Source organism: Acomys russatus, chromosome 20 (genome assembly GCF_903995435.1).
Source record: "Acomys russatus chromosome 20, mAcoRus1.1, whole genome shotgun sequence".
Taxonomy (NCBI): Eukaryota; Metazoa; Chordata; class Mammalia; order Rodentia; family Muridae; genus Acomys; species Acomys russatus.
Window position 1 is genome coordinate 9,730,332 of NC_067156.1, and position 26,267 is coordinate 9,756,598.

Genomic DNA, 26,267 nt, shown 5'->3' on the forward strand with positions numbered 1-26,267 from the left:
GACTATCCAAATTAAAAGCAAAGGCTTTCAGCAATCTTGAACCCGGATTGCTTACAACACTTAGCATAAGAACTTACCATCCTGTGGTTCGAGAGTCCAAAGTTTGTTGGCAGAATTATCCAGAAGGAACTGAAAAGGTGGACCATTATCAGGCCCATCAAGATCGACAGGTTCCAAAACAGCATAATCCTTTTCCTGCTGACAGATGGTCACATCATTGTCAATCTGTGGCGGGTGGTCATTAAAGTCCTCCAGAAGAACTACCAGTGTTCCCGTGCAAGATCGGCCAGCTAGGATAAAAAAAAAAAAAAAAAAAACAGGTTACTCTAATAGCAAATTGAGATTCCCTGAAGTTTATATTTAACCAATATTTATCATTTAATGTTTTTTTCCTAGAAGAGTCTTCATTTGAAGCATGCATTACTTGGAAGTTATTAGTCAAAACCAAAGTTGAAAATAAATTCTTGGAAAATTGCCATTGAAAGTTTGGCTTTCTATACATGTAATAATATAAATGTACATGTAAAATATAAAAAATGTTTTTTTAATAAAAGAAAGACTGGCTTTCCTTATAGGAAATAGTGGAACATCATGACAAAGCAGGCTTGTCTAGCTCAACAGTTTACTTTAAATTATCAGTAAGTGGGGACAATCAGTCACAGAGCTAAGATGTCAACTAAAATCTAAACTCTTAGCATTTCTAGAAAGAGCCTGTGAAAAGTCAGTAGTTCTCATTATTGTTCTCAGTATCTAGAAGTAATTCTCATATCTAGAAGCTCAGTATTTTACAAGTCAGGCCCTGAATGAATAGAGCTCTGTATTAGTAGAAAGATTTCATGTTGCTTCTTCTTCTTAAGCTCTGGTATGTCCACTTGCTCCCAACACTGTGGGAGTTACTTTTGAACTCAAATAAGAAAATGCTTACCACTTTGATATGACACCCACTCAGTAATAATTTTTTTTTAGAAACTGAGAATAAGAAGGTATCTTATAAAGTTTGAGCTCAATGGTTCCAAGTACCAAGTACACCTCAAAGGGGTAAACTCCTCAGTAGTCAATTTCACAATCTGGACCTGGAGGCTTGTTTATGTGCTGCACAAACCATCTGGAAATGGCAAGTCTAAACATCCGCATGAGTTGAGATGTATTGGGAAAGAGTAGTTGTTACACTTGCAGAGGATCACAGCTTAGATTCTAGCATTCATGTCAGGTGACATGGACAAGCAGGTCATTCTTCAGTGACAGGGTCCTAAGAGGAAGGACCAGAAGATGAGAAGTTAAAGGAGATAGGAAAGCTGAGGTTGGGAGTTATTGCACAAGTGATGCTTTATGCCAAGCAAGGTTATTAAGAAGCACAGCATCTTATGTACAGGTTTTAGGGGAGCAACGGGACAAGTTCAGCAGAAGGCTGATAAAGCAATGTTGCACAAAGTGGACACAGAATATCCCAAGGGTGTCAGCAACCCAGCACAGGGAGGCCTTGAGACTGATTACTGCAGTCTCTTGTGGAGGCGGGGAGCCACATTCTTGGCAACTAAAAGCTTAACTTCTCTGAGACCCTGGTCCCAGGCCTAGACAGGATTTTGCCAAGTCTGTGCCTGGGCATAGACACTGAACCAGATTCCCTTTGTCCTTTAATCAGGGTCTGTGAAGAAGCTTTGGGTCGTCCTGGCTCTCAATAGCCAGTCCTTTTACCACGCTGTCACTAGCTCCACGGCATCCAAAGCCTTCTTCTAGATTTCTAAAGATGCTACATGCAGGTGCACAGACACTCATACACATGCACAATTTTTTAAAAGTCGGCCTTAAACAGATATGTGCCAAATTGTCATTGTGATGCTCGGTAAAAGGGAGAGTTTACCAGTAGAAAATAATTGAGCTCTTAATCAATTTATTAGAAAAGAATGTGAATGAGAAAAAAAAATGAAGGCACACTTTCAGAGTAATAGCACAGCATATGTGACAATCAGCTTACTATTAACAGTATAGAAAAGTGCTTAAATTGCAGCATTAAGAATCGAACAAAGAGTAATGAGGACCACCACAGAAGCTGCCACTGCTGTTTATTTGAATCGTTTAAGTGACATGAGCTTCAGGAAGGGCTTGGGGGAGCACTGTTTTGCTCATGTCCTGTGAATGGGATGTGTAAACAGTGTCTTCTAGGCTGACAGCTGAGAAATCAGCCTGACAGACAAGTATGATGCACAAAAAAACCACAAGGACATAATCTGTATTCTAAGAAGTCATTAGGACTTCATAAATTATCACCTAGAGATACCTTTCAAACATATATATATATATATATATATATATAGAGAGAGAGAGAGAGAGAGAGAGAGAGAGAGGGAGGGAGGGAGGGAGGGAGGGAGGGAGGGAGGGAGGGAAGGGAGGGAGGAAGAGGAAAAGAGACTGAAACTGAAAAAAACAATTATTTTATATTGTGATATAATTTTTCTGATTAATGTTTGTAGCATCCTCATCTTTTCTAGAATACATCTATGTTATGTATGGCACTGGGACGTTGTTTTGCCTAACCTAACCTTTTATACTAACCTGACCATGCCTACCCTCGGTGTCTTTAGCCCTAAACGGCAAAATTAATTTCTTATATTTTGCTCTCCGTGATTTCCTCCTCTGCAGAAAGGAACTTCACTTCCCTTTCATCTAGTGCCAGCATTTCTGTAGTCTTCTTCTCTTTGGCTTCAATCCAAGAGCCTCTGCACTCTCTCTTTCTCTGTGACGGCATCTAAACACTCTCAACGGGTGAAATTCTCAAGCCATAGGCTCTCTTCTCAGAATGCATCACCCAGAATTGTAAAGTATATTAAGTTGATATACTTATCAGCTAGAACTCCTTCCACTAGTCTGCAGAGTTTTTGAACTTGTAGCAAAGTAATTACATAAAAGAAGTGTGTATTTGAGATGCTCATCAAGAGAATATGACGTTCAGGTCGGTTACTCTGTAACAGCATTCATATTTAGAGGCAGTTCAGAGTGTGAAGGCTAGATGTTTCTAGATGAGAGGTGGGTTGGTTCATGCTGCTGGTAGTCTCATTAATGAGGATGTGTAACTGGGTATTTCCATCCCAAACGCAGCAGGACTGAGCGGCAAGAAAAGCCTTCAATGGGCCGAGTGTTCATGAGTCAGCTTGCCCTGTCTGCATGAGCAGTAAGCAGCTGACATCTTCATACTTAACCTTTAGACTCTCTTTCAAGTAGATACAGTTCCTGTTTTAAAATGATAGCAAAAAGGCTGGAGAGATGACCCCATGGTGATAAGCAGGTAGCACTCGTCCAGAGGACTAAGTTAAAGTCTTAGTGCACACATGTACTGTTATTGAATGTATTATATAAATATGTCATAGAAATAAGTGAAATAAAAGTGAAAATGAGTAATAAAATATAAACAGAAGCTATATTTTGCTTATGTACTTACCCATGTAAGACAAATCCTCATAGATATTTTTGTAAAAATTATATTGGGCTTTTCAGACAGATAATTCTTTTGCCTATTTGATTAACCCAAGAAAGAAACCCAGAAGAAACACATATAGACTCAGAGACACACACACTTGCATATCACGTGGCTCACGTCCAGCCATAGCTCCAGATCATTTGGAAGTCAACACCGCTAGTCTCTTTACTCATGTGCACATACCTACACACACACACACACACACACACACACACACACATACACACACATCTCACACATTCACATGCACATAATCTAATATAAAAAATTAAAACACTATAGCAAAATAGGCTATATAGGCAAATTCCACAACTGTGTAGAAATAGCCTATGTTACTGTCTGGAAATGAGTTTCACATGCTTGGCTTGTATGTCTAAGACCTGCAGAGATCTTCTTGTATTCATAATTCAGATAGGCAAAAGAATTAGCTGTCTGAAAACCCAATATCATTTTTTTATCTCTATGAGGATTCATCTTACATAGGTAAGTACACAAACAAAGTATAGCTTCTATTTATATTTTATTACTCATTTTCACTTTTATTTCATTTATTTCTGTAACATATTTATCTAATGCATTGAATAATAGTACATGTATACACTAGAAAACACTGCTAGCACATTTATATGCATATGTTTATTTAAACTATCTAACATGGTTTCAGTTGGGGGTTGTTTCAAGAATTTCCAGATCACCACTTGACAGTTGACAGTCTTTGAAGGAAATTCCCTATAGGGTATGTTCTAGAACTAAGTTGTTGCTGTTGTTGTTGTTGTTGCTGTTGAATTGACGATAGATTTTTTCATACAATATATCCTGATTACTGTTTTCACTCCCATGACTTTTCCCAAGTACTACCCAACTCCCTACCCTCCCAAATCCATACTCTTTCTTTCTCTTTAGAAAATAGGCATCTGAAAATAGTAATAAAACCAAAACAGAATAGGACAAAAGAAGCAGAAAAAAAAAAAAAAACAGACCCAAAGAAAAAGCAGAAGAAACACATGTAGACTCAGAGACACACACATTTGCACACACACAAAAATCCTATAAAACCACAGAGCCCGACCAATATACATAATATATAAGCTAACGGTCTGTAAGGTAAATGCCCCGGCTAGTCTTATGTCAACTTGACACAAGCTAGAGTCATCTGAGAAGAGCGAGCCCCAGTTCAGACTATGCCTCCACAAAATCAGGCTGACGGAAGCCTGTAGATTAGTGATCAGTATGGGAGGGAACAGCCCATTAAGAGTGGGGTCATCCTGTCCTGGTGGTCTTGGCTTTTATAAGAAAGAAAACTGAGCAAGCCATGAGGAGCAAAACACTAAGCAGCACCCCCCACCACCACCACGGCCTCTGCATCTGTTCTTTCCTCCAGGTTCCTGCCCTGTGTGCACGTTCCTGCTCTCACTGCTTTTGAGGATGAGATGTTAAATGGAAACTGAATGAAATAAACCCTTTCCTCCCCAACATGCTCGTGATGTTTTGTCACAGCAATAATAACCCTAAGACAGAAAAAAGGGCCCACATAAGGAATTATGAAATTTTTTTAATCTTCAAAAATAACAAAGTTCATTTTGTGTTGGTCTCCTACTCTTGAACATAGGACCTACCCTTAAGTGTGGTTTGTATACACAGTGAGACTCAGTTGAAGGAAACTAATTTTGCCTTTATGAATGGCTCTAGAACTGAGCTTGACACTCATATAATCCAACAAAGCTATGAACTCAATTGGATTATTTCTGGGCTGCTTTGAGCCTTTTCAGCATGTTTAAAGGGTCAATTTAAACCAAAGAGGAGACAAGCACAGGAATCCCTAGGCAGAAATAAATAACTCAGTACTCAGAATTAGACTTCGGTCATTTACTCTCTTGTAGCTTTGCCTGAAGGGTGGACAGAGGACTAAATGGGTGGTCTGAGTAAAATGAGTGATCATACTGGACATATTGTTCTGTGTTGTGGGTTATTAGTACCTTAGTGTGAACAGTATCTGAACTAGTTTGACCTAGACATAGACACACTCTAAATTCACGGTTTACATTTGGAAACCAGCACTCACCTGCATCCGTGGCGACTACTGAAATGTTGTACTGGTTGTTTTTCACAAACTTTGACTCTCTGTCTAATACTTTGACAGTTTTCAAGTCTCCGGTGCTTTCGTTAATCTCAAACCAGTTATCTTTGTCTCCAAACTTCTGATACCTGGGTTTTAGAAAGCAGACATCAAATGACCAAAGAAGGGACACACGGCTCATTCCTAAACTTGAAATTAGTTCATGCTTTTATGAAAAGGCAGGCACTTGGAGAAAGTGTGTTACCTTAAGCCTTCACCATTTTTTGTTTCTGGGTCCACAGCTTTGTAACCCAGGAGCTCTTTGCCAGCCGGCAGTCCATCTTTGCTCTGAATGACTTTGACATCTGGATGGCACTCAGGGCCCTCATCCCTATCTTTAATCTTCACAGTGACAGTCGTGGTACACATCGTGGGGAGTTGTGTGTTGGCGGCATTAGAAAACTGGACTTCATTGACAACACCGATTTGTAGAGTGATTTGATTACTGACTTCGTAGTTCAATGGCTGTTTAATAAAAGTACACTGATCAGTCCACACATTGTTATACAGACAATAATGATCCCAAGTTTTAATAGAAAGAAAATGTCATTCTGAGTTTTAAAGCGTTAACCCAAAGTTGGTGCTGGCAAAAAGGTCAATTATCTTCTTAAAATGGTTAAAAATCATCAACTTTTACCCGGTGGAAGAAGGATAGAGAGAGGAGCAAGGGTGGGAATCAAGTGAGGGGAGAGTAAGGGTGGGAGGACTGGGAGAGAGAAGGAAAACTGATGAGAAGAAGCACCTGGGACAAGTTGGAGACCTGAGATGGGGTAGGCTCCCGGAAGGTATGAGGTAACTCTAGCTGAGACTCCTAGTAGCAGGGGATATGGAGACTGAAGTGGCCACCTCATATACCTGGCCAAGATTTCCAGTGGAGGGAAGAGGACACCAACCCACCCATAAACCTTCAACCCAAAGTTTACCCTCCCTACGTGATAAAGATGAAGCAAGGATAAAGATGAAGCAGAGACTGAGGGAATGGCAAACCAATGAGCAGCCCAACTTGAGATCACCCTATGGGAGAGAGTCATCCCAAGACATAATTAATCATATGATGCAATAGTTGTAGACAAGAGTCTAGCATAACTGCCCTCTGAGTTGCTCCACCAACAGTGGATTGATACAGAAGCTGAGACACATGGCCAAACAATGGAAGAGTGGGGGCAACGATAGAGGAACCTGGAAGAGACAAGAACCCCTCAAGAAGATCAACAGAGTCAATTAACCTAGGCCCATGAGGGCTCACAGAGATTGAACCACCAACCAAAGAGCATGCATGGACTAGACCTAGGCCCCCTACACATATATAGCTGATTCGCAGCTTGGTTTTCATGTGGGTCCTTTAGCAATCGCATCAGGGGCTGTCTCTGACATGGATTCTCTTGCCTGCTTTTCAATCACTTCCCCCTGGCGTGGCTGCCTTTTTTGGCCTCAGTGGAAGAGGATGCGCTTAGTCCTGATGTGACTTGATGTGTTGGGGTGAGATGGTAAGGTGGTGGGGCTTCCTTTTTCTGAAGAGAAGGGGAGGGGGAAATGGGGCCTGCAATCAGGATGTAAAGTGAATAAATTAATTAATAAGAAAAAATTTTCAACCGCTTTCCTTGCTACTTTTATTTTGACAGATACCACCTTCATCTTTTTTATTGTAACTTTAAACACTGATAGGAATGCAGCATGATTGTGTCTAATCCAAGTAAGACCCCTGAAACAAGTTAAACTTAAAGGGAAAAGGTGAAGGAAAGAAACACAAAAGACCAGCTACCTCCTGGGAAACAAAAGAGGAAGACATGCAAGACCTGAACACAGTGGCTCAGAGAGCAATGCACCCAGGCAAGCCTCAGATTCAACATGTGTCTGCTTTAGTTCTCTGCATTTATGGAGCAATGAAATCTGTGTCTGATATGAGTTTCTGCTAAAAGAGTGTGAGACAATAGAAAAGTGTCTATGTACACAAGTGTAAATCATTTCATCACCATGTTGCACTATTGCGGTTGTACACACACAGGAAGAGTAAATTTTCAATTTATTTATTATACAGCAACTTCATGTATTCATGATGTCCTTTGATCAAAGCCCTCATCATCTTCTCTTACCCTCTTTCCCCTCCACAAACCCTCCTTTCTTCCCCAGTCCCCTTCTTAGCCTTATTTATCAATAGAATGGCTGCATCGTGAGGAGTCGCTCCCCTCCCCATGTATCCTTTAAGTGCCCATAGGTCCTCTGAGAAGGGCTTATCAAAGGTAGTGACTTTTATACCAGTGCTGAAGCACAGGGTTGAGACTTTAAAGAATAGCTTTAGGGTTGTCCCATACCTTGACCACGCACAAGACTCCTTCATTTGTGTTCGGATCTGTTGTGATTTTGAAGTTCCCGTTTTCATTCCCCTGTAGGATTGTGTATACCGCCTTCGAGTGAGGAGTGTTGGGCAAATCTTGATCGTGTACCATCATTCTTAGAATCTCAACATCAATTCTGTTTTCTTCTACTTCTGTAGTATACTGAGGGGGAAAATGTCCTTCTAATTATATACCCACAGCTTTAGCAATGTCATTTTTATATTTAAAATGCAATGTATAAGGTATAGACGCTCACAGTTTGGAAAATAATTTACAAAGTTATATGCCTAGCTAACTTCCTTAAAATCTCTTCCATTCACTAAAGGTGACTCATCTCTTAACTGACAAAGTCCTGTGAGATGATTTTCCTGCTCTCTCTGACCCTCAGAATTGTCTCTTCTCTGACCCTGTATTGCATTTATAGTCTAGTCCCTCTTTAGACATGACAAACACTACCTAAATTATAGTAACATATTAATCAGACAATACTTGTAGATAGCGAGATAATATGTTCTGTGTTTGCTGATTGTTTTTTTACAGTATTGTAGGGGCCTCAAGCACACAAAGCACGTGGTCTATGACTGAGCTGTGGCAGAAAGTTAGAATTATCTGTTTTTGCATTAATCTTGTTTCACTTGCTTTGACTCACAAGCAAACATTTTAAGGGAAAAGTTCTCTTTTCTTGAGAAATTAAATCACTCTTTGGAATGAAAAAAGACAGGAGCCTAAGATATTAAAATCTTCAAAAGCATGAATTATAATTAAAAGAGATGTGCAGTGGTTTGAATATAAAGGGGCCCTATAAGCCCACAGGCAGGGGTATTATTAGGAGTGCGGACTAGCTGGAGTAGGTGGGACTTTTGGGAGGAAATTTGTCACTGGCTTTGAAGTTTCAGATGCTCAATCCAGGCCAACTGGCTCACTGCTCTTCCTGCTGCCTGTGGATCCAGATGTAGACTCTCAGCTTCTCCAGCACCATGCCTGCCTGTGTGACACTATGCTTCCCACCATAACAATAATGCACTAAACCTCTGAAACTGTGAGCCAGCCCCCCCCCCCGCCAGATAAAGGTTTTCCTTCATAAGAGTTGCTGTGGTCATGGTGTCTCTTCACAGCAGTAGAACCTTAGCTAAGACAAGGCACAAGATGAATTCATAAGAAGATAAAAAGGATTGGATCTATATTTAAATCCTACTTATCCTGATTTATGGTTTATATTAATGAGCTCTTTAACAATAAAGTATCCACCAGTATATTAGATTTCTTATTCTCTGACTAAAACTATGGTGTAGATTCATGAAAAAAAAATGCAAAGTTGCTCATTAAAAGTCATCTTCTTTGTAATTTCACCATATATTATGCCTCACATAATTTACTAGCTAAGGTACAACACAGGAAGAGCTGGCAGCAGGACTTTACTCTAACCCCAGGGTCTCTTTTTTCACTTCAGAACTTGGAATACATAGAGCATTGAAGAGAAGGCTTCTTCTTCAACTTATGAAAGAATTTAAGTGCAAGAACCCCCAAGCTGGAGAGACTTTAATAAGCAAGAAAACACTGAACACATGAGACACACCAGAGGGGAAGAGATCTTCAGTGGCCAAGAGCAAAGCCACTTCGTTAAATCCAGAAATGTTAGCCACCTTGGCTATTCTTCTTACACAAACCATGCTTTTCTCACTCTGTTGTTTTTTAATGATTACTATTTTTTAAAACAAAATGTCTGTTCTCAGGGATCTGCCCAATAGTAGATTTTTCTAATGTGCAGGGATAAACAAGCACCCGAGTCTACTCACAGAAGTTTGGGTAAAATACGGTGAGTTGTCATTCTCATCCTCCAAGGAAATTGTGATTGTTCCTGTGTTAAATAGACCAAAGGGCTGGCCCCCCATGTCTCGGACTTCCATCACTATCTTGTAAGTATCACATTTCTGTAAAAGAAAGGAAGAAAGAAGGAAAGAAGGAAAGAAGGAAGGAAGGAATGGGTATATTGGTAAATATTTTTCCTCTCACTGGCATTTATTATATATACTATTTGTGCTGTTATCATATTACAAATAAGCTTTAAAAATTATATGTGTGTGTAAATTATATGTGTGAACATGCAACTGCATGCTCAGCCTTTAATATTATTTAATAAAAACACCATAAGTACAAATACAAAACAAAACACTGAACAAATAGTGCAGCTAATTTCAATTGTCAGTTTACCTAGATTTAGAATCACCTAGGAGACACACTACTGGGCATGCCTGAAATGGTGTGTCAAGAGGTTTGACAGAGGAGAGAAGACTCAGCCTGAGTGCGGAGAGCACCATCCTGAGTACTAAGGGACAGCACCGTCCTGTGTCCTTTAGTAAGGACAGTACTGTTCTGTGTCCTAAGGGACAGCACTATCCTATATGCTAAGGTCCCAGACTAAATGAAAAGGAAAGGGAGAAAGAGAGCAGAGCTACAGCATTGAGCTAACTGTGTCATGTGACCGGCCACCTCACGCCACACCCTCCCTGCCGTGATGAGCTGTACTCTCAGAGCTGAGTACAAACAAAACCTTCTTTCCATGAGTTATTCTCCTCAGATATTTTGCCACAGCAAAATAAAAGGAACTGACTACCCAGAGCTGATGTTCACATTTAAAATGCAACAAAGCCTAAGCAGAACCCAAATGCTCCTCAGCTGTGAAATGACTAAATAGACCGTATATTCAGACAATGGAAGAATACTTCGTTCTGTAAAATTGAGCCATTGGGCCATAAACAGACATGGGCCAAGGAAGATCAGATAACTAGGAAAGGGCAGCCAGCCTGGAAAGCATGGCTCAGGCTGTGATGTTCTGGAAAAGATGAAACTATGAAGAATCTCTCTCCCTCTTGCCCCTCCTCTTCCTCTCTTTCCCTCTCCTTACCCCAACTCTATATAAAAGATGATAGATAGATAGATAGATAGATAGATAGATAGATAGATAGATAGATATGATAGATATTCATTTACAGATATGAGTGGTTCCTGAGGTACAGAGAGGGACCTATCAATAGACAACAGACCTGTAGCTGTGGACCTGTGCAGGCATGGGGAGGAAAACAAAAAGATACATTCTCAGTTTCTGCTCTATTTACCAGTGACTCTAAAACTGCTTTATTAAAAAACATTTCTTTAGTTTCCAAAATGACATACATTGTATTGAAATAAAATAGAGCAGTGCTATCAGGCCATCGTGTCACACAATGAGAGCAAGCCAAGCCTGTCTTACCCTTGCACTATCTATCTCAGCATCTCTGCAGACGAAAAGAAGTCTCCAGAGAATCCTTGCGCACGGCCTGGGAAGAAAGCTGAGGGAGGGAGCTTTCCGTTGGCTGCACTGTAATCATCCTGGCAGTAATTACCAGCCTAAAGGAAGCGGCTGATGAATTGATGCACTGGGCCATTACCTCTCTGTCCAGGAAAGCTGTGGTGGTAGTGATCACACCTGTGTCTGGGTGGATGGAGAAGTGCTTTGGATGTTCTGGGATTTGTTGAAGGATTTTGTACTTCAGACGAGTGTGGAGGGTTCCTGGCTCATCGTTGTCTATGGCAGTCACTTGTCCCACAGAAGTTCCTGTGTAGATAAAGCCAACGTTGACAAAATTTTAAGTCATAATATAATTGAATTATAAACAAAAAACACAGGCATCATTGCAGTACATTACGTGTATGTGTGTACATGCAAGTGCATGCACACGCACATGTGCACGCACACACCCGCACACCAGTGATTTTCACAGACAATTTGAGGATTGTATAAATGTTCTTGTGAACTTCCCATAAGCACCTCTTCCTTGGAGCTTTAAGTAGGTGTATACTGTGAAAAGCATGGCCCATATTTTACATATAAAAATTTAAGCGAGGAACCCAATGACCTAAGCAGCAGGAAGTAGCCAAAAGAGTTCTACGCTCCCTCCCCATTAACCCTCATTCTCTTCTACCTGGTGTTGGGACACTGGAAGGGATTTGGGTAGAGAAGGGAGAAAGAAATATAAGAAACCACAACAAAGTAAAATAAAAAATTAAAAAGTGAAAAAAAGAGAATTTAAGGCCTTTGGGAACAGTGACTTTGAAATTATTCCTCCTGCTAACAATTAGCAGTTATCAAGAGTTCATAGGCTGTTTTTATTTTATTTATTTTTTGAAAACCATTTCCAACAGGAGAACAAAATATGTATGTATCCAAAGTACCAAAAAAGCATGAAGTGAAATTTATTGAGATAGTGTCTCTCTACGTAGCCAGGACTGGCCTTATGAAGTCCAGGTTGGCCTTGAGTGCACAGATATTAATGACCTCTCATTTTGGAGCTCTGGGTTTTAAGGTATATACCATCATGCCTGGAAAACATGTTAGCTTACAGTACTTTGAAGTGCAAGTGATCTCTTTATTATACCATTGTAAAATGTCCTAACAGCAAGATGGCTCAGTGAAAAAGGGTTTGCTATTGAGCTGATGTCCTGAGTTCAAGACTCCAAATACATAGTTCAAGGATAGAACGTTGACAGGGTCATACACACACATACACACACACACATGAACACACATGGACACGGACATATACACACAGACATGAACACACACAAACACACATGGACAACAATATATGCACATATTCATGCACACAGGAACACATGTACACACACATTTGCATGCATACATGTACAAACACCCACACAGACACACATATATGTACAAACACACAAATACAAACATATGCATATTTATGCACACAGGAACACATGTGCACACACATCTGCATGCATACACATACAAACACCCACACAGACACACACATGTGCAAACATACACACAAACGCACGAACACACATATGTACACCTTCATGTACACAAGAAGACATGCACACATACACATTTGCATGCATACACGTACAAACACCCATACAGACACACATGCACACACACACACAAATAAGTTAATAAATGTTGTGGGTTTTTTTTTAATGTGAACTTACCAGATCGGCAATTTTCAGGCACACTGAAAACCGTCAATTTGGTTTCAAAATATGGGGCATTGTCATTGTCATCCTCAACCTTGAACAGCAAGGGGAGTGGATAGTCTGGGGCATAGCCATCAGCAGTGGTTGCATATCCATATATCTGGAAGGAAGAAAACATCATCAGCTGCTTCTTACATGACAAATCCTGCCTAGAAGGAAGCCCAGGAATAGGCGAGAAGGTGCTCTCTAAAAACATCATGCACAGCCACGTGTAGCTAAGAAACGATGAAATGTTAAGAGTGAATACACACTGTGTGTATACACCATGCAGTTTCCCCCCCCCCTTGAAGACTTATTCCTCATTATTCTCCTACCAAAGTCCCATGTGCTCTCAGCTCCCCGAGCTCCAAGTGCGCTCTCTAAATTAATTGTGTGCTTTTCAGCTTGCTAGAACACAGGCAGATCCATTGCAGTTATGTTCATAACAACTACTAGCAAAGCTTACATATATAAGAGTTTCGATCTTAATATACACAGACATGCATTACAATTATTTCTGGGTGATATCTCTACCTACATTTTCTTCTTTTTTTTTCCTATTATGAACACTGATTTCTAATAAAATGCTAATAAAAGCATACTTGTATTCTAAGCTACATGACAATATGATACATCTTGACTCCAGACACCAACATTTAATGGGTTTTTCCCTATAAATTCTAACCAGTTATTTTTGTACTCTCTTTATGTGGTTGGTGCAGAGGATGTTCAGCAAGCAGCTATTGAATTACAGCCCACTGTCCTAACTAACACTCCCATCCTCACCACCACCATTACTATCATCGTCATCACCATCATCACCATAAACCCAACACCATCAACAACATCAACATCATCATCCCCATCATCACCATCATCCCCATCCCCATCCCCATCACCACCATCATCCCCATCCCCATCCCCATCACCACCATCATCCCCATCACCGTTGTGATGATTTGAATGAGAATTGCCCCCCATAGACTCATAAACTTGTATGTTTGGTCCCATTTAGTGGACTGTAAGGAAGAATCAGTATGTGTGATTTTGTTGGAGAAAGTGTGTCACTGGGGGTGGCCTTTGAGGTTACAAAAGTCCATTCCAAGCCCAGTCTACTTCCTTCTCTGCATACAACTTTCAAATCAGATGTGAGCTCTCAGCTATTGCTCTGGTGGCATGCCTGCCAGACTATGGCTACACTCCCCACCATGATGGTTGTAAACTAACCCTCTGGAACTCTAAGCCAGACCCCAACTAAATGCCTTTTTGATAAGTTGCCTTGGCCATACTATATATTCACATCAATAATAACCCTAAGGCAACCATCATCCTCACCATAACAAACATGACATTCACCATCATCTCCACCACTGACATCACATCATCATCACCACCATCATCTTCATCATCATCATCACCATGACCATCACCATCATCACCATCACCATCCCCACCACCCCATTCCTCACACTACATCTTCACCCCCATATTTAGAACATTCAAATGTTACATTATTTAGCTTTCCAACAGTTCTCCCTAGGTTATATGAATTTTTCTCCAAATGCTGGTTTTGAAATTTAAGACTAGATGAAGACAGAAAATTGTCTAATAGATTACAACACTTCTCAGACATGAAGCTGCAGAGTCACAGGTATTTCCCCATAACACCTAACACAATCACACAGTGCCTCATATTGAATAAGTTTTTAACTAATTTTTTTCCGACACATTCAGTCAATTTCCCTTTTAGGAAAACAAGCTACCTCATATGTTAGTGCTTCCTGTGTTAATTCTTCTACCTTGTCACAAAGGCATTACACCAGCTCCATTACCTGTGCCCACTCTGCCACTGTTGTGGCGGCTTCTTCCTGTTTACTCCTCCATTGGAGATCATGTTTCCTGGGAAACACTTGTAGCTTTAAATATCATCTCATCGCTTGATATTTGGCAGCATGTAGGATGCTTTTACACCCATGTATTTAGGCTCAGTGATCTTGTGTTACAAGCTATATTGGTTTTAGTTTTCATTGGTAGTGAGTCTAGAATCCCCCAATAAAATCCTACCTGAAAAAAAATCCTACTTGAAATTGTCTTTAACAGAATGATTGAAACTAGGAAAGCATCTAACACTGAAGCTTGGCCTTGATCTCTCATAGAACTAGTTTCTGCTTATATGTTAGAGCATGTTCCTGCTTATATATTAGATCAATTACATATGTGACCACGTCCCCTGGATGGGGAGGCCTGGTGGCACTCAGAGGAAGGATAGCAGGTTACCAAGAAGAGACTTGATACCCTATGAGCATATACAGGGGGAGGAAGTCCCCCTCAGTCACAGTCATAGGGGAGGGGAGTGGGGGAAAGCAGGAGGGAGGGAGGGAGGAATGGGAGGATACAAGGGATGGGACCACTATTGAGATGTAAAATGAATGAATTAATTTTAAAAAACCCAAAATCCCTAAACTGCCTGGAAAAATCTTCAGAAGCCAAGATTAAACAACACAGGAGACAGAACCTGAACACAGTGACAAGACGTACTGAGTTGGTCTGAAGGTTGTTATTCTTCGCCATTGGTCAAATGAAGTTATCTTAAACACAGAAACTTGTTATTAAAATCTCACATTTATATAAATTAAATAAAATGAGATGATAAATCAGTTGCATCAAAACTCCCAGGACAAAATTCCCGAGTATGTACGTTGTCGGTCTCTAAAGGAGTTCTCCTCTTTGCAAGTGATATTGTCAATGTATCATTCAGCAAGCACTACATCACCTCTGTGGTAGGGAGAAGAGATATTAGCAGCCTATAAACTAGGACCGTAACTCACCAAATTACAAGGAACAGAGACAAATATTTGAGATGCACTGGAGGAACAAGTCATACACTCTATCTTTTCTAAGTGAATTGTTTGCAAAGATTGCAAGAACCAGAGGTGGTGGAGCCTCCAAAAAAACAGACCCAAACAAGACTTGTGCTCATCTGAACTCTCTGAGACTCCCGCCAACAGCAAGCATGGCCCTGCCCAGCTTCAACCCAGATAAAAGCCTAGCACTGGAAGGAAGGGGAGGCGGGCACAAAGTACTGTCTCCAAGAGAGAAGCTATTTGTAATGATACCTGTAAGAAAAACAAAACTACATTTTGTTCCAGTGGAGCATCACTGGATATATAAACCTCTCTCCAGAGAAGACCCCATACCCAAGAGACCTTGGCCAACACAAAACAGACTATGTTTTCTGTGTGAGTTTTTTGTTTTGTTTTGATACATTTTGTCTTCCTGGGTTTTGTTTGTCTGCTTTGATCTTTGTTTTTTATTTATTATTATTGTGGGTTTTTTTGAGAGGGGGCGATGAAGCTAAAGGATTTAGTTAGGGAAAGTAAAGAATATATTGCATGAGCTTTTTAAATAAAAAAGTGAGAAAAGGATAAATATATTTATACAGCCTTATATAGTAAGCTAAATTAATTAAATGAACTGTTGTTTTAAAATATTGATGTATAACTTTAAAGCATATTAATTAAAACTTTTCCACTGACAAAAAAATCTTCTATTTCACCCTGCTTCTAGTGATTTTACAGCTTGCATTGTATTTACAGCTTCTTGAGATACTTCACTTAGTAAATTCTATTTGAAAAATATATATTTTACAAGTGCCATTTCTTAACGGCAATTTAGACCTAAACATAAGAAATACAGGGTAGTTCCCAAGGAGCAATTGCTCAAAAGCCTATCTGGATATAGACTTTAAATTATTTTACTCATCTCTCCCATAAAAAATGTAAAACTAGCAAAGTGTGCAACAAGAAAATAACTCAGTGGCCACACACAGGACCACAAGGAGTGAGGAAGGGCGTGGCTGAGAAGAATGCTCGAGGAGGAAAGACCTGGGTGAGATAAGAGAATGACAAAAACTCAATGTGTAGATGTATGAAAATGTCAATAAGAAAACTTTTTAAAATGTCAAAGAAACTTATTTTAACCATTCTCTCCCCCTCCCTCAGACAGTATTTATAATAAGAAGCAAAGAAAACAGAAGGCTGAAAAACAACCCCTATCAGAACTCTCATATAGCGTGCAATGAAGTAGATCCCACACACCAGGCACAGCAGATGGTTTCTTACGTCTGAGCAGAGTGCCTTCTGGGTAACAGTGCTGCCTCTGGGAAAGGCGTTCTCTAAGTAGTTAAGCCATTTATACTTCTTTGGCAATTCTCACTTGCGTGTGGATAGAAAGGTAAACGTGGTTGTGGTGGGACCAGGTGTAGGACACGCGTCCAGCTTGTGTAGGTAAGTCCCTGTGTACAATCACCAGGACCAAACGAAGCGAAGATGAAAATGAAAGCCATGTTGGCATAAAGACAGATCTGCAGCAAAGAGAGCTTGCTCACCAACTAAGGCCAATGCTTGGATTGGCAGATGGATCCCAGTACTTCAAAAACTGAAAATAAAAAGGTTACAATGAAGCTTAGCTTCTCTCTCCTATGGCTTCAGTGAAGCCAATTGAAAGACATTAACTAGTGTCTGTCAACATCACACTCCTAAGCCAATGGGGATGTCTCTTGTATCCTAGTTAAAGATTAGAATGATAACCAGCTATGTGGATTTGTCTTGAGGTAAAAGAGTGCAGTGGACTGGTAAGCAAGTTCTAGGTGGCTAAGAAGACAAAATGCAATCCAACGGTAAAAGTTCTCAAGACTGGGGGTCTGGAGAAAGGAGTAGCAACACACTAAGCAAGGCCTGAAATGGTGGATCCAATCAACACATATAAACATTCAGAAGCCCATGGGTGGTGGCACCCAGCTCAGAACAACTAGGTCAGACTTTCAGGGCATTGATCCAAGTAACAGTTTTGTTTATGTATTTTTAGATCTCGTGTGTTTTACAACACAAAAGCTTGGCTAACAATAATGGAAATATTTTATTATAAAGAACTTTGAGCCCAGTGAAGACCTTTGTTACTTTGCCAGAGTTTTATAGATAAATATCTGTGCTTGAAAATGTGTCATTAACCCAGGCATGACGGAACATGCCTTTAATCTCAGCATTCGGGAGGCAGAGGCAGGTGGATCTCTGTGAGTTCAAGGCCGGCCTGGTCTACAGAGTAAGTCCAGGACATCCAAGGATACACAGAGAAACCCTGTCTTGAAAAATGCAGAAAAAAAAGAAATTGTGTCATTATATTTTGAATATGTCCTCTACCCATTTGCCTCCCCTGTTACACCCACTATCTCTTTTTCAGCCTGGCACCAATGGAACTTTGAAGTTTATATTGAATATTAATAATGTTCTACATGTTAAATTATTTGACACTTAATATTTATTTTAAAGCCAATGTTTAAGTATTAACACATGAATAATAAAGACCTAATGTTAAGTAAGTATTTCAGTAATCTTACCAAAAACTGGTCATACTGCTCACGATCGATGCTTCTGGTACAATAGATGTCCCCAGTGTCTTTCTCTATGTAGAACACATTGAACGGCTCTTTGTCCACTCCTGGTCCACTGATGGAGTAAAAGATGGTATAATTCTGGGCAGCATCAGATTGGATCTATAACAAGAAGAGACAATTTAGAGAAAGAACAAATACATCATGATCAATATCTTAATCTACCCTGTTGTGGGAGTTTACTTTTAATAGTTTTTTTCTTTTCTCTGGTCCTTTGCCCAATGTCGGCCATTTTATTTGAAATCTTATCTCTATTCTTCTCTGTGTGAGGTCACAGACTCTTGTCCCTTCCTAATTCTCTAACACTTTCCTCTAGGGTAGCTCTGAAGCCTGTAGAGCACTGTGCCTTTACTATCTGCCGCTCCTGTGTGCAACAGGAAACCTTTCAGGGACCTCAAATTATTTGGGACTAAAACCTATGCGGTCACTGTTAGAGTAAGACACCTTCTTGCACAATTAATTCTACAGACCTCAGATTGTTCCCAAGCTCCCTGTGCTTGCGTTTCAGCTAGGTGGCAGTGAGGCAGCTCGCTTACTAAGCCAAAAAGTGGTCAATTTGGAGTGCGGAGAAGGGGAGATAATGTTCATTTAAGCCACGGTTGAGTTATGCAAAATCTGTAGACATACTCTCTGCAAATTAATGTGCAGACAACTAGCAATGGGTTGGAAAAATGGCTCAAGAGTACAGATGCCTGCCACCAATGCTGACAACCTGAGTTTGAATCTTGGAACACACATGATGGAAGGAGAGAACCAACTGCTTCTAGAAGTCAGCAGATTCACACACACACACACACATGTGCTTCTATGGCACATGTGTCCCCCTACCCAAAATAAATACATAAAATGTCTTTAAAACACTTTTAAAATTAGTTTTTGGATGAAGAAACTCTGTGGTGTAACTATATGTTCCTTGTCATGATGGATAGATGACGCCAATATAATTGATAATTTCAACCCTCATTTAATGTACATTACATATCTATGTATTTTATTAAGTGTTTGGGACCTATGCTTCCTGGACAACCCCAGCCCATTAAAGTTGAAGCTGTTAAATAGGAAACTTAAATGACAAAAATACTTAACACATATGAAATAATGAAACATAGAACTCACCTGTTGAATGTGTTGAGGAAATGGTCCTAGTGAGTTCTCCATCACTGAACATGGAATAGGAGCCCATCTTCTCTTACTGCGCTTGTGTACTGGGTCTTTGGTATGCCTCTTCCTAAAAACCTACATTTGGTGGGAAATGAATAAATACAATATTGCTGAGAATTATTAAATTTTTCCCATGTACCATAAGACTGAGAAAACAAGTAAAGGTGACACATGATAATATCATAAATAATCTCCAAAGTATTTGTATTATATTTTTCAGTAAACACACAGGCACATATGCATACACACATACACACACACACACACACACACACACACACACACACACACACACACACTGACCTCATACTATATTATATTCCCTAGTTCTATTTTCTGAGGTAACCAGTTAGCAATCAGAACTTGGTTAGTCATCGACAGAGATATCTTTGAGAAGTCAAAGACTTTCCCTGCCTGCCCCCAGTAGATGATCAATAAACAAATATTCAAAAACTGGTTTCACTGCATATAGAATGGTGCAGATGAAAGCCATTAAAACCTTGTCTATCAGCATTTATGTACCTCCACACAAAGGCAAACATCATTTATTCAAATGTCTTTCATGTAATTTGGGTAAAAAGAATTTTTGTAAACATGAAGCATATTTTAAACCCAAGGAAGAATGGTCTGTGCAGTCAAAAGAGGTTTTGTTGGGAAATGTATTTATAAATTTAATCAGTACTTTTATGAGACTAAGGGATTATGCTGAGTTTACTTAAAGTGAGATGTGGAGTTTAGCAATCTTCTCGTGGCCAGAACTCATCATCCTTAAACGCATGAAGGTCAGGTCACCAGGGGCCCTAGAGAGTTTTCTAATAGATTAGGTTTCTTTGGTGAGTGCTCAAGCCCAGTCAGTTGGAAGGAAGCCACACAGTGGGGTGACTTGTGCTTGGCCTCCTTCACTGGTATCTGAGACCTGCCCCTGCATTGTTCTTGTTCTTCAGGTTGGCTGTCTTCCTGCCACACCTTTGATAGCCCAGCTTTGGTCCCTGGCCATAGTCTTCATCTGTATAAATAGTATAAATACCACTCTCTTTGATAGTCTGGTCCTCAGTCAGGAGAATGTTGAGTGCAAAAGACAGAAGACTCATTCAAGGATGGCATTAGCCTTGTAGATGTAACAGGGGTTTGAAAGTGTGTCCTGTCTTAATATGCTTTACCTTTTTTTCTCTCGCTGATAGTACAACTTCTAGCTCCTTCTGTTCTTGCTCCTGACTGTCTGAGAGGAAGATAGAGAACTTCTTTTCAGAAGACAGAAGCAGGTCACGTGTTGTATAAATTGTGCCATCTTCTAGAATTCTGAAGGCTGGGTCACTGGACTGGATCAGGCTGGGTGACTTGAGACACTCCTCCAGATTCACTGTGGTGAAGACATTCCATGGCAATTGTCAGGTTACACAGGGAGGGAACAAGTCTTACAGGAATGACAGCTGCACAGGAGGAGCAGAAAGAGCACAGGACACTTGCTATTCTAAAATGGAGGGGCTGTGAAAATTAAACTAGGGGCATTATGGCTCTCCTTTCTTTTCCTTCCTTCCTCCCTTCCTTCTTTCCTTCCTTCCTTCCTTCCTTCCTTCCTTCTTCTCTCCTTTTTTTTAGCAATTCTGAGGCTAGAACTATGGATCTCATCAAGGAAAGACAATCCTCTGCAAACTGAGCTACTCCCATGTCCCTCCCATTACACTAATCATGAATTACTTTAAGAAACTACTCTGCAGCTTTGTTGGATTTGGTTTGCTTCCACTTTCCCTGCTGTTCGAGGGTTTGTCTACTCAGGACCTTGGCTTGCAGTAGGTTCAACTTCATGACAATGTGAAAATGGCATACATGTGGTAGGAACTAACTTTAAGTCTGGGTCTTTAATACTAATTTTTTATCAAGCTAAATATAAGTGGTAAGACCCTCTCTCATGATGCTGGCTGGAGTTATCTGCCACTCCTAGTGATTCTGGGATTGGGAGAAATTATGGGACCATGTCTGAAACTGCACAGTAGACCTTATTGCTAAGATAATGCTTGGAAAATTAGGGATGCTAAATATATTTTTCCTTACATTTTTAACTTACAATGAGTTTAAGAGGATGTGGAGACCCCATCATAAATTGAGAACTATCCACAGGTAAATGGGTTAATAAATATAAATATAAATATAAATATAAATATATATATATATATATATATATATATATATATATAGAGAGAGAGAGAGAGAGAGAGAGAGAGAGAGAGATTTTTTCCATTTCATTGTCCATTGTTTACTTACACTGTTTTATAGTGCATTTATCATAAGATGGTGAAAGTAGATTTTAAGATAAAGTTAAACTTTATTTGGCAATAAGATAAAAGTTATGTTGCAACATATGAGAAACCTAGTATATTCTTATGCAATATTTCTCAGTAATAATGCAAATGATATTCACACAAAATCTTTCTGAGGTTTGATAAGCTCAGTGCCTAATGCACATTGGTGGCTATGGTAGTGAAAACCATTGAAATTATATTTGACTATCACAAGCTATTCAGTGAAACAGACCATAAAAACTACCAATGAATATTCATCCATTGCTACCAACCATGGGCACAGATTTTATGTGGAGCGTTTCAACTTTGAGATGTCTTTAATGCTTCATCAGCAAAGAAGCCTGACATTGGGACTCTGACAGTGGAAGAGTTGACATTATTTAAACTATGTTTCTGGGTTTGATGTTTTGGTTTTGTTTGAACTAAGCTAATTTTCTTAATTCTCTGATGTTTGCTAATTTTTCTAGCAAGAAAAGATACACAACTAAATTTGGTAGTTTGATTCCTTTCAGCCACCATGGGTAAAGGGAGCTACTTTTCAGTGCATGGTGAGTTGTAACGCAGAGTAGCAATTACATAGCTTTCATCACTAAGTCTGCAGGAGCAGCCAAGAGCTAATTGCAGCAAGTTACAACTACTCGCTTCCCAAGACAGATGCTCACCTTTGCCTACAGATGTTTCAGCCTTAAGATGAGAGGGTACTTGAAGAGAAATTTTCTGACAGGCATCACAAAACAATACCAGAACCTAAAAATAATAATAATAATAATAATAATAATAATAATAATAATAATAATAAATCCAAGTATCATGTTTGATCATGTTTTTTCCACATTACAATTTTGTCTGATTGATAAAATTTTTAGAGACAAATTTATTTTTAATCCTCTACATTTTTATATTCACTCAGAAAGTGATGGGCTTAGGAAACTGGCTTTGGGAACCCCAGAGTCAATGAAAGGATCAAGTGGACAGTTCTTAGGACTATATTATTATTATATAATTGCCATACAATGTATGATGATCCCTGGGATTCGTGGAGTACTGCCTCCAAGATACCTCAGATCTCACAGATCTTTAGCCTGAAAAGGCACTGAGCTCTAGAATTCCATGAGCCCTGGTACACTAACCCACCAACCTCTGTTTTATTATTGCTATTTGAGGTTACTGTTGGGAAAGTGAGAAATAGCTGAGGTATTTTTGAGGCTCATAAAAATAATTCTTAGAAGCATCCACTATCATTAAATCACTTTCAGACTGCCTTGGAAATAAAAACATTCAAAATCTAAGTGTCATCAAACCACCTAACTAAATATTTTATATTTCCAGAATTCTCTGAATTTTAACTATATTCAAGGCACACCTATTGGCTTGAAACTCTAGGAACTCCGAAACAGATAAACCACCTTTAAAAGTGAAAATTTTGAGCTCAGAGAATTCTGTAGTTCAAAACATTTTTATATCTTTTGTGACACTTTATACTTAATTGCTTTTTTCTTTTTATTAAAATAACTCCATGATGAGTATTTTTAAAGACCACAGTTAGATTTATCAGAATCATACAGATCAATTTGTGATAACTTTTTCTCAAAAACCAAGTCCTAAAGTTATGGGACATGCTGTGTAGGGATGAACAAAATGATTGATGTTTATATTGAGGATGTTACATTTTTTTTAAACACAACTCAAGTCGCCTACTGTATTATAGAGGCTTAAAATAGGTTGTAAATTTGTTTTATGAAACTGTTAGGCATATAATGTGACTGTCTACCATTTTATAGGTCAAATTTACATACTGCTATAATTTAATAACCACCTATGTAAACAAGAGACATTCTTATCCATTTGGCATTTTAGAAATCCCAAGAACTGCAGTAGACTATGCCTCAGGTCTTGCTGTGGATAAAGTTTATGTAAGTAATTGCTTACATGTATAGTGTGGGGAAAGCACATCACAACTAGAAATAGATGAATAAATACATAAATATATTTATAGATGCATAAACCTATGTATGTATATGTGTATACATATATTTATTTTATAGGATGTATCTATGTTTCCAACCCTATCCTCATTTTAGTTCTTCCCTGTTTCAGGACCCCCATCTCAGGAATGCACCTTCTGTTGACAGAAGCAATGGAAGTTTCCAGAACATCAATTGTAATTTGGCTTCCAAGCTAAATTGGTGTCAAAATTTGACTTGGAAAGAGTTGTTACCTTTCCATTTAGTATGGGATTTAGGGATGAAAAGGCACAGGATGAATCAAGGGATAATAGGCTGGGCAGGCATCAGGACCAAAGCAAGAAAGACATGGGCTTAATCACATTTTACTTAACCAGTACTAGCTTAAAGCAGCCTCTGGGTGCTCTTGTCTCAACCTGTGGCAGGATAAGAAGCAGACCATCAACCTTGCACTAAGAAGTATTCATATGGAGAAAATGTGTGTGCCCACTCATGAAAACCCTCAGATTCTGAAAGTATAATTTGCAACTAAAGTATTTCTGGTAAAATACAAATTAAACTTTAAAAACCAGGAAGTTCACAATGCATAATTTCTGGATGGAGATTTGAGAGACTTTTCCCATTAAAGGTAAACATGGCAACCTGTAAATTACAGCCCAGGTGAAGGCAGCTTTGTGGCAAGCCTGATGACTGTCACATCCCCCTTATTCCATTGAGTTGTAGGCTCACACTGAAAGTCCTACCCATCCTTAAAGGCTTCATATCTTCACCCAGAATCCTTTTCTCTTTTGGCTGCTCAGTGGAGAAGCATGTTAAATACGTGAGCTTTATAATGCCTAGCCAAATGCCAAAAACTTTTTTCACTACTCCTCAGGGGGAAAAAAATCACAGCAAAACTGAATGAGGGACTCCCCTGAAAGACATTATCACACATGCATAGGAGCTTAGAGAGTCAGCTCAGCCCTCCCTCCCCATCCTGGATCACAAGCCCCTCAGCTCTAAATTGTTCCCAACTCACCTTTTTTTCCCCCTCCATATATCCTCCCTGCCTTCCTACCAAGACTCCCTTTAAAGCCCCAGCTGGCAGAAGGAAACAGGTGAAAGCATGCCTGGTTCCCTAATCCTTTGGATGTTACTCACCAGGAGAAAGAGAAGGAGCTGGTTAGAGAAGGTGCTCCCTGGGGCAGCGGAGGCCACAGCCATCAGAAGAGGTCCCAATGGCCAGGGGTGGTGAGCTGCTAATGGGATGGCCTGCAGTGCACAGGGAGGCTAAGCAGATACTGGCATGCGTCAATATGCTCTGCAGCCACGTTGGCACAGTCCAGGCGGCTTTGGAAGAGAGTCAGGATGCAAGTGATTAGCAACAGGAGGAGGAGCGACAGAATGGTCTTCTTCCCTGGCCAGTCGTGTCTTCCTTCCAGTCCAATTACCTGTGAATGTAGAGAGGGTTTCCTACAAGTGGGGAGAGTGAGGCACAAAACACCACATACTCAGCCACTGGCTCCTCCTCAAAGCAGCTTTCAAAATTTCTCCTGCCACTTAACACATAGTCAGAGTTCGAAGACAACACCCTCCATGCTCAGCCCTCCTCCCTTTACCCCCAGGTAGAGACTGTGAAGTCCTCCCAGTTATTATGTCCTCCCACAGGCTCCCCTCCTTGTTGGCCTTAATAACCTGCCTTGCCCCCCTGGGGCAAACAGGAATTGTGCATAAACCCCATGCAAAAAAGGAAGCGAGGCTTCGTCGAGCACATTGGCAAATCAGAGGACGGAGGCTTGTGCAATCACCTCCATCTGGAGTTATCTCCCCATCAAAGCATTCGGGTATAGCCTGTGCCATGAAGCACTGCAGCTTCACCAGAGAGATGGCATTCCAGTTGATGCCACTGGTGCATTCTGTCTGCTCCCTATTATTTTCTGTCTCTTAGGAGTCAGTCCTCTAGACATCGCAAGGAATAGCCTAAGTATATCAGCCTCATAAGAAAAATAACAATAATAAGGTAACAATAACATAGTTTTCTTATTGTTACACTAGAAACTTTATTCTTGTATTGTTATCCCCTCCCCCTGCAAGGACAACTAAAATCTACTAGACTAATCACATTAAAACCATCCCATTCAAGCTAATTAGTTGTGCACAACAAGTATGATGGAAGCTGACCTAGAGTACTGGTGCAATGACGTCATAGCATCCAGGTTTTGTAAACACCAATGATTCATGCAGTGAGGACCTTAGCATCTTTTCTTCTGTTTTAGTTCAAGATATTCGATATCTGCTGCATTTGATGCCAGTGATAGACGTTGGGGGAGAATGTTAAATATTGGCACGTATTAAGTGTTAAGTGTATGGGAGGAACTAAATTCGTATTTTCCAGGCTATTGCCATGAATCGAGATCCATAACAGACATTTACGTCAGTTTTTGCAATAGAACCACAAGGGGTTCTTT

The 26,267-nt window shown here is 39.9% G+C and overlaps 1 protein-coding gene across 1 annotated transcript in view; it reads right to left on the minus strand.

Moving 5' to 3' along the window:
* The window catches only part of Dsc1 (desmocollin 1), a 29,788-nt gene extending 4,349 nt beyond the window's left edge, over positions 1-25,439 (minus strand). The window contains exons 1-12 of the mRNA XM_051164002.1: positions 24,961-25,439; positions 22,519-22,603; positions 20,717-20,916; positions 19,512-19,631; positions 18,342-18,497; positions 12,923-13,067; positions 11,356-11,522; positions 9,724-9,858; positions 7,904-8,089; positions 5,797-6,056; positions 5,538-5,680; positions 78-290 (exon numbers count right to left, since the gene is read on the minus strand). Coding sequence (XP_051019959.1) covers positions 78-290; positions 5,538-5,680; positions 5,797-6,056; positions 7,904-8,089; positions 9,724-9,858; positions 11,356-11,522; positions 12,923-13,067; positions 18,342-18,497; positions 19,512-19,631; positions 20,717-20,916; positions 22,519-22,603; positions 24,961-25,023 — 1,873 coding nt within the window. The 5' untranslated portion in view covers positions 25,024-25,439. The remainder of the gene's footprint in view (positions 1-77; positions 291-5,537; positions 5,681-5,796; positions 6,057-7,903; positions 8,090-9,723; positions 9,859-11,355; positions 11,523-12,922; positions 13,068-18,341; positions 18,498-19,511; positions 19,632-20,716; positions 20,917-22,518; positions 22,604-24,960) is intronic.
* Positions 25,440-26,267: the final 828 nt, after the last annotated feature.